We start from the raw sequence: 11352 nt of genomic DNA, 5'->3' as shown, positions 1-11352 counted from the left end.
AGATCTTTGGTTGTGAAGATCGAAGACATGCATGTATAAGCGATGGTTTTCATCGGTGATCTTTACTCTCGGTGCTACAAATGAAGCTCATTCTTATAGCCTCACCACGACGCATATTCTAGATGTACTCCCTCCGTCCAAAAATACTTGTCATCAAAATGAATAAAAAAAGATGTATCTAGAACTAAAATACGTCTAGATACATCCCCTTTTATTTATTTTGATGACGAGTATTTCTGGACGGAGGGAATACAATGTGATAGTAAATGCTCATTCAGAAATCAGCATGTGTGTGTGCGTTTTGGCGAGTTAGAACTCAGCATGTGTTGCTGTCAGAGAAGCTATTGCGAGTCACGGAGTACTTCCTTTGTAAAGAAATATAAGACATTTAGATCACTATTTTAGTGATATAAATATAAGACATTTAGATCACTACTTTAGTGATATAAATACTCTTATATTTCTTTGCAGAGGGAGTACGTTACACTTTTATAGTATTTCTTTAGTTCACATGAGCAAGACTTTAAATGCAGAAAAAATAAGTACAACTTTTCTAGAAACTTTGGTATCAAACAGTACTACAAAAATAGTTTGCAACCAAACAGGGCCTAGATGCAAAAAAAAAGAGTATTCCTTCATTCCTTGCATCCCATTCAAGACAAGATCTCAACCAAAGAAAAAAAAAGATCTTTCTGATCCACCTCAACCAGGCATGCACTTCTCGCATATTATATATTTACACATGAATATTTATACTCCCATGGACAATACACAGTTTTAAAAGAAAAGCACATTATCATACCCTATATCTATTTTCTATTCAAAATGAAAAAAAAACTCTATCTACTCTCCTCTAAGTACAAACATAGAACAAATAAACAGAACTGTATGCTTCACTAAAGGAGTCCGGGGATGATAGGCGACAACTTGTCACTTTTAAGCACATTGCCCTTCAGGTGGAATGGGCAAAATCCGGGATGGTATGACACGGCAACCGACTGAAGTACTGAACCACCATCACTTCCCACCTCCTAATCTGCTAAATCAAAGCGCTCTGGCGACTGTTTGGAAAAGAGATGCTTGGCCTTCCAAGCAACCAGGCATGCATGGCACGGCACCAGAGTGGTCTCAAAACCAAAAGCTGTTGCCGTTGTTAACCCACTGCACGAATTGCTCGGGTAGCTTCTGAGCCTGGACCCCCGCGACTTGGTTTTCCTGAAAAGATTTGGATAAGGTGATTGGTTTTATTCATAGACACAAATACAATGTCAATGACGCATATCTGTGTAGCCTGGCATTGTAAATCAACACACTAGTACTTTCCAAATTAATCTAGAACACATTCTTTTTTTTCTTTTTTTTGCGGGGAAATCTAAAAACAAGAACAAAATGCAAATCTGAGTGTGGAGATCCGAGGGAGGGAATTTATGCTGACCATAGTCTCAGGAATTATGTCACTAATGACATTCTCGGTTGAAAGGTGAGCATCCGGTGTGCTAACTGCAAGCGACCTGTTCAAGCACGGTTTAACAGGATACGGTGAGAAGAATATTGTCTTGTCGGTATTTTTAGAGCAGTAAAGCAATGAGCGGGCTGGAAGAAATTGGATGAACAACAAAAGCTAACAAAAATATTTCTAATTTGCTTCGTTGTAGATATGATTTGACCAAATGGTACCACGATCATTTTGTTCAATAATACTAGATGGTTATGTCATTGCCAGAGCAGAAGGACTTCATACTGATGTGTTACTATTGTATCTAATAGTGCAATGATGGTCATGTGATTGCCAGAGCAAGAAGAAAATGATCGTAGTACAATGGATCAATGATTCCTTCAATTTCATTTGTGTGTTCCCTTTATGTTCACAAACAGAAAAGTACATGCAGCAAATGAGCACAATTTAATGTTATTACTCGGATATTAGTCAAGTTAAAGGGTCGATGTTAAGCATACATGGGAGAGACAATTACAAAATATAAACACAACGCAAAATATGACCTTTCATCACTTGAATTGCCTGAATTTGAAAGCCATTCAAGATCCAGGAAGTTTGAATCGCCCGAATTGCAAGGGTCAAGTTGACTGCTTGGGACATCATGTATATGATCATGAGACAGTGTGGGGGTGTATCTGCAGTAGGTTTTAGAGACGAATAAAGTTGTCAAACATAAAGGATGAACCTGCAGTTATTTGGAACAACACAGTTTTACTTTCTAGTGAACTATCGTACAAGCAACCAAAAATAAAACCAAATGTATAAAGCCTGAATTAACACAAACTGACCTTGAATTTGACATTTTACTTTCAATGGGTGATGTAATCTCATTTACATACACCAAATCAGACTCCATTTTTGAAGATTGCAACTCAGTACTGACATCAGGTTGCGCTGCAGTCAACAATTCATTATGGCACCCACTACAGCCAGATATAGATGTGTTGCTTACAGAAAGGATGCTGCCATCTGAATTCACTCTTTTGATACTGTCACTGTGACATCAAACAAATAGTCAATGACAAGGTCTTTGCTGATTTACATAACACATGTTTCATACAAACTAAAACTTGAACGATCTTCAATTGTAACAACTGGGAAAGCTACCCATAGTAAATTGGCTAAAAGATCCTCATGGTGCTCATTAGTGTAAACAGAATCTTAGTGTTCCTTTGCACCATTGAAAAATTGAAAATGTGCACATAATTCAGTGTCACCATTATTTTGTTGATGCTGTATGGTGCATTACATATTAAGTGCATCCTTTTCTGGGCTAAAAATCTAGCATTCCTGGCAGTGTTATGCTATTGTACAACACACAATTGTGTTTTAGTATCATATGATACAGTCCTGGTATTTAGTTTTTTAAGACTGGAGTGCCTTGCGCTAGTTCGAATATATGATTTCCCATAAAAGAAATTCCAGGCTGTGCTTAATTTGTAACATTTTCTTATTGGATGGAGTATGTCAAATTACTCCAGATGTGAAAGGCGGACTCGTGTAGGGATTGTCCATCACACAGAAAATTTACATTTATAGTTTTATACAACAATTTTTTGGATTGCATACATGTGAAGCATTGCACATATTATCCTATATACCTAAGAGAGTGATCCCCACGCATTTTAGTGTATTTGTTTACTCATTTCAGTCCGTATGTAGTCCATATTGAAATATCTAAAACATCTTATATTTGTTTACAGGGGGAGTATATATCCAGTTCCACAACGATGTGCGGGGTATCGTCTAGTTATTACTCCCTCCGTCTTTGAACTACAAAAACGTCTTACATTATGGGGCAGAGGTAGTATATGATAGTGTAAGGTGGATAAGCAGTAAATAGGTGTCTCATGTTTACCTTGTATGCCCAAAAGATCCATTGTTATGTTCCTCAGAAGATGATTCTAGCTCCCAGAGTGCAGGACTTCCCTGCTTTGGTTGGAAGTACCCCAAAAATCTATAAAAGTAGAACAGACTTGACGTGAGTCGACACTTCAGTTAAACAACTTGTTACTGCATGCTGAACATGGATTCTCAGTAAAACGTACAAGTTTATAGCTGCCTGTTTGTTAGCATCTATACAGGCGTTGCTGTAGTGCCGTTGTAGTGTCCTGAAGAACTCTTGTGATCGTATAAAAAGCTTCAAGTGTCCTCTCTTCGCAGAGAAGATCTTCAAGAAATAGCACATCAAAGAAAATTAGAGCAGTGTTGTACAACCAAACATGAAATCAAAATGCAAAATAAGTTGACAAGAAGCAGAACAAATACATTTTCCACTCGAAAATTGATAATTTGCTAGTAAAACTGAATGAAGATCCATACTAAATAAATAACATGTTTTTATTATTATGGACATCTCGATAAAGTAATAAACAGAATGGTATAATCTTAGTATCTTGTGGTATTCCACTTCTCGTATAGCGTTATGTTCAGTACCATGATCAATTAGTCATTGTTAAAGTTCAGAGGCCAGCGACACATCTAGAAACCATGGGAAAAACATATGATGATCATTCAACTTTTGGTTACAGTTCATATACATAACAGTTTTATAGTTGGCTTTATAGTTCTCCCAGAAGTTGCTATTATGTGGAACTGCTCATTCCTCTGGCAGCTTGGGAGACACTATATGATGCAAACAACTGCAGAGAGAGCCAAGTTGTCTTCATATGCCCAGATGGTACTTGCTATTGAAAGAAAGAGTACTTGAAACTGTAAACTAAAAAGGACTTGACCCCCTCCCTACCATTACAAGCAAAGAATATACCACCAAATAGTGGGTTTCTTTCAAATACCTTATTATGAGCAGCCGACCCGCTATACTGTACGGCAAGTGTGTCACCCATCCTCTCATAAAAGTGCATCAAATGATGAGCCACGGGAGCACCTAAACCAAGTTCTGGGGATTCTACACAACCAAGTGCATGCAGCTGATGTCCAAGAGCAGCTAAACCATAGGCATATTGTGCAACATTTGTACGATCCAAGCAATCTATACAATTTGTCCGTAAGACACCTTTCTGGAAGATTGGTGGTTTTAGTTGGGGCAGTTCACTGGTTTCAGCTTTGTCTTCCGTGGTTCCATTGCCAGAGGAGTCAGAACTGCCCGAGATATCTTCTTGGGATATGTCACTGTTGCTGTTTTCATCACAAAAATATGGATCGTGACTGTGCCTATAAAGAACAAACAAAAATAGGAGATTAGATGCATAATGAAGAGCACTGGCACTTCTTGAAACAGAAGAGCACAATAGAAATCAAACTATGTATCAGACAAACCATATTGGGGAAATAGTAATAAAGACCAACTCACAATAGAGCAGGCCAGTGAGGAGCAGTCTCAGACCCTGTAGGTGGTGCAACTTGACAATAGAAGAACTCAGTCAACGTCAGAGCACGAAATGCCACTTTCAGAAGAACATCAAGTACATTTGTAGGTTCTCTGAAACAGAATTACTTCATTAATGCATGCTAGAGGCTACTGACATATTGAAATAAAATATGATAAATATAACAACAAATACCCTTGAGAGTTTTTATGCAGATCCCAATGTAAGAACCGCAGCTGGTTCTCCTCTGAAAACAATTTATTTATGATCCGTATTGCCTTATCAAATTCTCGACGAAGCATGGATTCCCGTCTTTCACGCGTCTTACATTATAGAACAGGGTAAATTAGCACTTATGTGTCAGCGTATCCAAAGATGTTGCTAGTCCAGAATAAGATGGTACAACTCACCTTAATCAAGTTGAAGATAATTATAGGGTTGCCATATCTTCCCCTAAGATTTTCGAAATGAAGCTTGGTAGCTTCATAATTTTTGTCCTTCTCATGCACTGACAAAATGAGAAATGTTTATTTTTAAATGTTTTAATGATCCCACATACACCATAGAGAAGTTTAGGAGCTTACATATGATATCAGGTTTTATGTTCAATTTTGATGTATCCTGTGACCAGAATAGTGGGATCGAACCCCTGTTCTGCACAACAGAACTTACTTCTGTAGGCATAGGCACAGCTTCATACACAATTTGCTCAGTCTCAACATCATTCGCTACTCTTCCCTTCTCATTTACTCCCCTCTTTAAATATCTATACAACATCCATTAAAGCACTTCAATCCAAACATCATGCCAAACTAACAAAGAAATATTTAACGAATGTCTCAAATGGGCAAACCTGGTGCCAGCATAATGCCTTGAGCGCCTAGCAATGAGTGTGAACATAATGTCCTTCCCAGATATTGCAAATTTGTCCTAATAACATGGCATAAAAAATTGAACGTTCAGAGGCAAAATTTATTAATCTAAGACCAGCACTGCGCAATTGTGTTACGTAGTTATATATGAAACTGAGGAAAAAAGACTGGATTAAGATTGGTATTATAGAGATAAAATGAAGAACTATGTGATTATGTTATAAACAGGGGGAAAAATGAAGAAAGAAAGTGGGGGTTTGGATAGCAGATTTCTGTCAAATATTAGTAAGCTGAAAAAATTTAAATCCAGTCAAAGTTACTCCTAATTCCTAATGCCTCCATTTCATAAAAACGAAAAATTATCTTAGAAAACTATACACATCTGTGGGCATTATATAGCAATTTAAAGGCAACTTTCTTTGGCACATACCTGCTTAAAAAAACCATAGACTAATGCAACAGTCCACAAAGTACTTTGTAGACAATTGCGTATTTGTCGAGTAAGAAACTCATTCCACACAAATGTTGACTCATATAGTGACCATCCTTCTTGTGGATCACTTAAATTCTTCTGAAGACCTCTCATGATAGGGTATGAGTAACTGAAAAAGAAGTCCTTCCTAAGATCAAGTGTGTTCAAAATCTTCTTGTATCTGTGGAGTTATAGAAAGGGTGAGCTTGCTACTAGGAAATGAACATTAGTAATGGAATATTGGGATTCATGTTTCGGTTCTTGAAAATAAAATCAATATTGTACTTTGTGAGCTGTTCGTCTCTAGGAAGTACAAAAGGAGCCTGATAATTTAAGGAAACTGTTGGTAACATGGATCCACTACATAGTGATGCATTTGAGACGCATAAGATTCCTCCGCACAACAGTGGAAGCTTATGAAGATTTGTATAACAGTGCAATACTATACAAACTTAAAATATTTCAATGAAAAGTTAAGTACAGTCAACTTTTTTTAGGGGTTTGAGTACAATCAACTAATAAAGTTCATAATAGACAAAAAAATTGGTAATATTCATTCATATAGTTTCATCAACAATAATTCTGCTCCATCAATCTAACAAATTCAGTGTGATAAAAAAACATTTTCAAGCACTGGTAGTAAGGAGATGCACAAACCTGTTCTCATCCCTGGGATTCAGAAAACTGGATCGAGATTTAGAATTTGCTAACTCAATCATTGAAGTCTTAGTCACCTGATACACTGGATGATCAAATATCTCCCCAATTTTTCTCTGTTCGGTAATAATTAACATATAAAATGGCCCAAGGAACTTAATGAAACCTGGAGAAAAAGATTACTGTAAAATAAAAATCCATTCAAATAATTTATTCTGGGTTTGCAAACAACGAGAGAATGTCTTACCAATTATGCCATAAAACTTTGTCACAAATTTAACCCCACCAGTTGACCTGTGATCTTCATCAAGACCACTCACCAGTTCAAGATACTCAGCTTGTGTATATACAGTAGAACACTCGTCTATGTCAAGCTCTGATGTTTCCGATCTATCGATTTTGAGTAGCCTCCATACTGTTTTGTCAGCATTAGTTCCAAAAATATAAAATCTCTGCAAAGCAAAGGAAAAACATACTCAGCTCAATTTTGGTTGGAAGAATGAAATAGTGAACCAGGAAATTGATCAACTTCTCATACGTCTTAACTATTCAAGCATTGAGCTACAAATACAGTGAAAAACAAATTGATCCTATGAATTGTTGAACTAGGAAGTTTCACCGGCCAGCAGGACCTTACAGCTCTATTTACGTGTGAATAGAATCATAAATGCTTGTCACCATTTTGGATGCTGGCAATCTAACAGAGTTGCTACCTGCTAACAATCAAACTATAACAGTATGGAGAAGACCCGCCTCCAAAAAGAAACAATATCGACAAGACAAACAACGGTGGGGGAGGGCCCCACCTGAATTACTTATTAAAGACAACAACGTATTCAAACCTGGGGGTTGGCGGGTCTATAAAGTTGCCTTTCATCTAAAAAAGAAACAACGTACAGGTGGCAGGATTTTACCACCCCATGCTAGGCGTGGAAGGAGGGGTGGGGAGTACCCAATGGGGGAGGGGGGTGGGAGAAGCTTAATCTCTCGCTTTTCAAAATCAGCGCACTAGAACGGGATCGCCATAAAGCCGACACAGGAGGAGGCGGGGCCAGAGTTCTGCACGCTCAAGAATCATGCCTATAACCCTGGGGACTGGGGGAGGCACGCACATCCGAAAACCAGGCTGTCCATTATTTTTCAGGTAACCCGCAGCAAGAGGAGGATGAATGTGTTTCGAAGGACGTAGGAAAAACAGCCCAATTGCTGAGCATAGAAGTTGCAGGTTTGCAGCCGTCTTCAAGCATCGAGACAACCACAGGGGGCACGCCCACAGGTCATGACTATAGGAGGTGCGGGAGTATAGGACGTGGACGATGTCTTCGTCGGCAGCAGAGTAAAGAGGGGCAGGAAAGTTTGAAGATGCTTCCTCGAAACCATCTCAAACACATCAAGCCCGTGAATTCCTGTAGTTAGAAAACCATCTCAATTCTCAAACAAAGAGCTCTATGCTTTTCCTCTCCCGAGTAACCACAAATAGAAACCCATAATCCCTTTAGACGTAGAGGGACCTCCCAACTCCCCTCTCACACACATTGCAAATATCTTGCAAAAACCATTTCGAGAATTATGGACCCTTTCCACACAAGGGAACTAGCATGCCGGATTACTCCGCAGAGGGAGAAGAAATCTAACTAAACTGCAGCAGCCGCGGGCATGCAAGCACCATAGTCTGGCATCAAAGCTACGGCATGAGTTGGTCTCGGAAGATAGAAATCTCCCCATAACCCAAGCAGCTAGAATTACTAGACCAAACAACCTGAGGGCCTCTACTAAGCGCGGAAATCTCGGGCCTCGCCCAAACCAAGCGATCTGGAGGACCGCATCGCTCCCTAACCACGCTACGGCAGCAGCAGCAGCAAAGCACGGCGTGGGCAAGCGCACTGGTAGCAGGAAGCGAGGCGGGTGAGGGAGGAGGGGGGGCCATACCGATGCGCTCTCATAGAGGTCGAAGCTCTGCAGGCAGGCCGGCTCGGCCTCCTGCGCCGCGGCCGCCATGTGCGCCCGGCCGGATCAACCGCCTGGGCCGCCGCCTCAGGCCCCGACTCCGCGCGCAACGGGGCCGCCGCCGCGCCCGCTCCCGCCGAACCCTAAATCCCCGGCCGGCAGCTTGAGGTAGAGCATTCCCCGCCGGAGCGCGCCCGGCGAATCAGAGCAGCAGCCCTCCCCGCGCGGCCGAGGGCCCGGAGCCGGAGCCGCGGACCGGGAGAGGCTTCTGGAGCAGGGGGAGGAGATTTGGTGGGCGGGGGAGGGATTGTTGGCTGGCAGCGATGAAATCGTGAGTTGGCGGAGGCGGAGGAGGAGGAGGCGATGGTGTGGCGGAATACAGCTCGCTACGGGAATTTGTTTTCTCCGTTTCCCCGTTCGGGACGTAACACCGGGTTGTGTGTGAGGCTACCGTGATGGAATATTCGTGATATACATAGCCTAATGCCCTTTTCTTGTTATTATTATTTTGGAAGGATGATAATAAAATTCTAGTCAGGCCCTGAATAAGTAAAAGGTTATACGTGTATCAAAATGCGTCTTCTGATAATGTTTATAGGTTTTATTTCGCCGCGTGACACCTAGGCCCCGCATTAACGCGGAGGGATTGCTGAGAAAAGGACTGATGTCTTTCTGTTTTGCGCATTGCGCGTGTTCGAATCGTCTATTATCGTGAAAGAGAGAGGTAGAGAGGGAGAGAGGGGTTGGATTTGAAACTTTCAAGTGTGAGATGGTTTTATAAAAGTAGTGTGTTCGGTGACAAATTTATAGCATGTCGTGTAGCTAACCGATAGATAGAGAATATGTCAACTTAATAGAGACACAAAGGAATTTGATGTGATACAAATAAATGATTTGTAAACCAATGAAACTATATACATGTGAGAAAGAGGGTCTCAGCGAAAAATGGGCATGTTTTATTTGGGCAAGGCACCTAACAACATTATTGACTTGGGTGCTCTATTGAGGGAAGGAATAATACATTTCTATGTTATAAGTCTTGCGTGTTTGAGTTGTCCGGTAACATGAGAGACTGAAAATTTGAAGTTGAATCTTTCAACTTAGATGGTTATGAAGTAGCATGTTCGACGTTAGTTTTATAGCATGCTACGTCTAATCGAGAGCTAGGGAATTTGATGGCGTAATGAAGAGACACAAAGAAAATAGAAGGCTATTGTTGTCTTCAGTTTGGAAAAAATAAGATATATTCAAAGGAAACAACAAAGTTGAAGTACGAACTCGGGTTGTGGTTTCCCGCGCAAAAGAAAAACCCTAGACTATGTTTGAAAATTTTGTCGTTGTCTTCTTTTGAAAATACGACAAAAACTCACTTTCATAATGTATGACAAAGTCGAAGTACGAAACTTGGGTTGTGGTTTCCCGTGTAAAAGGAAAACCCTAGACTATGTATGAATTTTTGCCGTTGCCTTCTTTTGAAAATACGACAAAAACTCACTTTCATAATGTACGACAAAGTCGAAGTATGGAACTCGGGTTGTGGTTTCCCACGTAAAAGGAAAACCCTAGATTATGTATGAAAGTTATGTCGTTGTCTTCTTTTAAAAATACGACAAAAACTTACTTTCATAATGCACACAAAGTCGAAGTACGGAACTCGGGTTGTGGTTTCCCGCATAAAAGGAAAACCCTAGATTATGTATGAAAATTTTGTTGTTGCCTTCTTCTGAAAATACGACAAAAAACTCAATTTAATAATGTACGACAAAGGCAAAGTACGGAACTCAGGTTGTGATTGCCCGCGTAAAAGGAAAAGCCTAGACTATGTATGAAATTTTTGTCGTTGTATTCTTTTAAAAATACAACAAAAAACTCACTTTCATAATGTACGACAAAGTCGAAGTACGGAACTTAGGTTGTGGATTCCCGCGTAAAAGAAAAACCCTAGACCATGTATGAAAATTTTGTCGTTGCTTTCTTTTGAAAATACGATAAAAACTCACTTTCAGAATGTACAACAAAGATGACGCAAGTGACTAAATTGTAAAAGTAAATTTAGCTTTTAACGCAAAAGACAATAACAATATCATTATTCTAGAAGAAATCATCCGCTCTGCTGGATGTCAACGCGTTCTGGTGAGGAACAGACACTGCGGCCTCCAGAGCCACTCGTTCTCTGCCTTATCTGTTTGAAGGGTGGTCGTCTTCTACCTCTCTCCACAACACCGGCTCTTCATTGTCCTCCATAGCAGCACAACACCAGCTCCCCGCTGTCTTCCACGGCAGCAGCTTCCTACTGTCCTCCACAACACTAGCTCCAACCACCTACCGTGAGGCCGCGTCAGCACCGCATCGCTGCTGCAACCCTATTGCAGGCGCCCACGTAGCAGCCGTGGATGGAGGAGCTTCTTGCCCCCCCCCCCCCCCCCCGCGCAGCAGTCGCAACGGTCGGCGACTTGGCATCACGCAGCTCACCATTGGCGTTGTAGCAACAACATTTACTGGTGACGGCAGCGGCTACAATCCACCCATCGTTGTTGCGCCCTTTGTTGCAGCACCCCGTCACCACCGCACTGCGAT

General features: G+C 40.7%; 1 protein-coding gene across 3 annotated transcripts; it reads right to left on the bottom strand.

Annotated features, from left to right (window-relative positions):
* Positions 1-528: 528 nt before the first annotated feature.
* On the bottom strand, positions 529-9203 carry LOC125515015 (phosphoinositide phosphatase SAC2). 3 transcript variants are annotated; one of them, XM_048680425.2, is made up of 16 exons: positions 8758-9203; positions 7076-7280; positions 6829-6994; positions 6130-6352; positions 5681-5757; positions 5412-5593; positions 5238-5335; positions 5023-5150; positions 4845-4940; positions 4294-4672; positions 3547-3668; positions 3357-3455; positions 2287-2493; positions 2002-2133; positions 1436-1511; positions 529-1215 (listed from the first exon to the last, which is right to left on the bottom strand). In XM_048680425.2, the coding sequence occupies exons 1-16, from the start codon at positions 8824-8826 to the stop codon at positions 1129-1131; spliced, it is 2346 nt and encodes a 781-aa protein (XP_048536382.2). In that variant the 5' UTR covers positions 8827-9203; the 3' UTR covers positions 529-1128. The 3 variants fall into 3 exon arrangements, with proteins under 3 accessions (XP_048536382.2, XP_048536381.2, XP_048536383.2); XM_048680424.2 differs by having other exon boundaries at positions 4812-4940; positions 8758-9201; XM_048680426.2 differs by lacking the exons at positions 529-1215; positions 1436-1511 and having other exon boundaries at positions 2063-2183; positions 4812-4940.
* Positions 9204-11352: the final 2149 nt, after the last annotated feature.

Source organism: Triticum urartu, chromosome 6A (genome assembly GCF_056163025.1).
Source record: "Triticum urartu cultivar PI428250 chromosome 6A, HENAU_Tu73, whole genome shotgun sequence".
Classification (NCBI taxonomy): domain Eukaryota; kingdom Viridiplantae; phylum Streptophyta; class Magnoliopsida; order Poales; family Poaceae; genus Triticum; species Triticum urartu.
The sequence above is the reverse complement of the archived record's forward strand: the minus strand, read 5'-3'. Positions and strand labels throughout refer to the sequence as shown.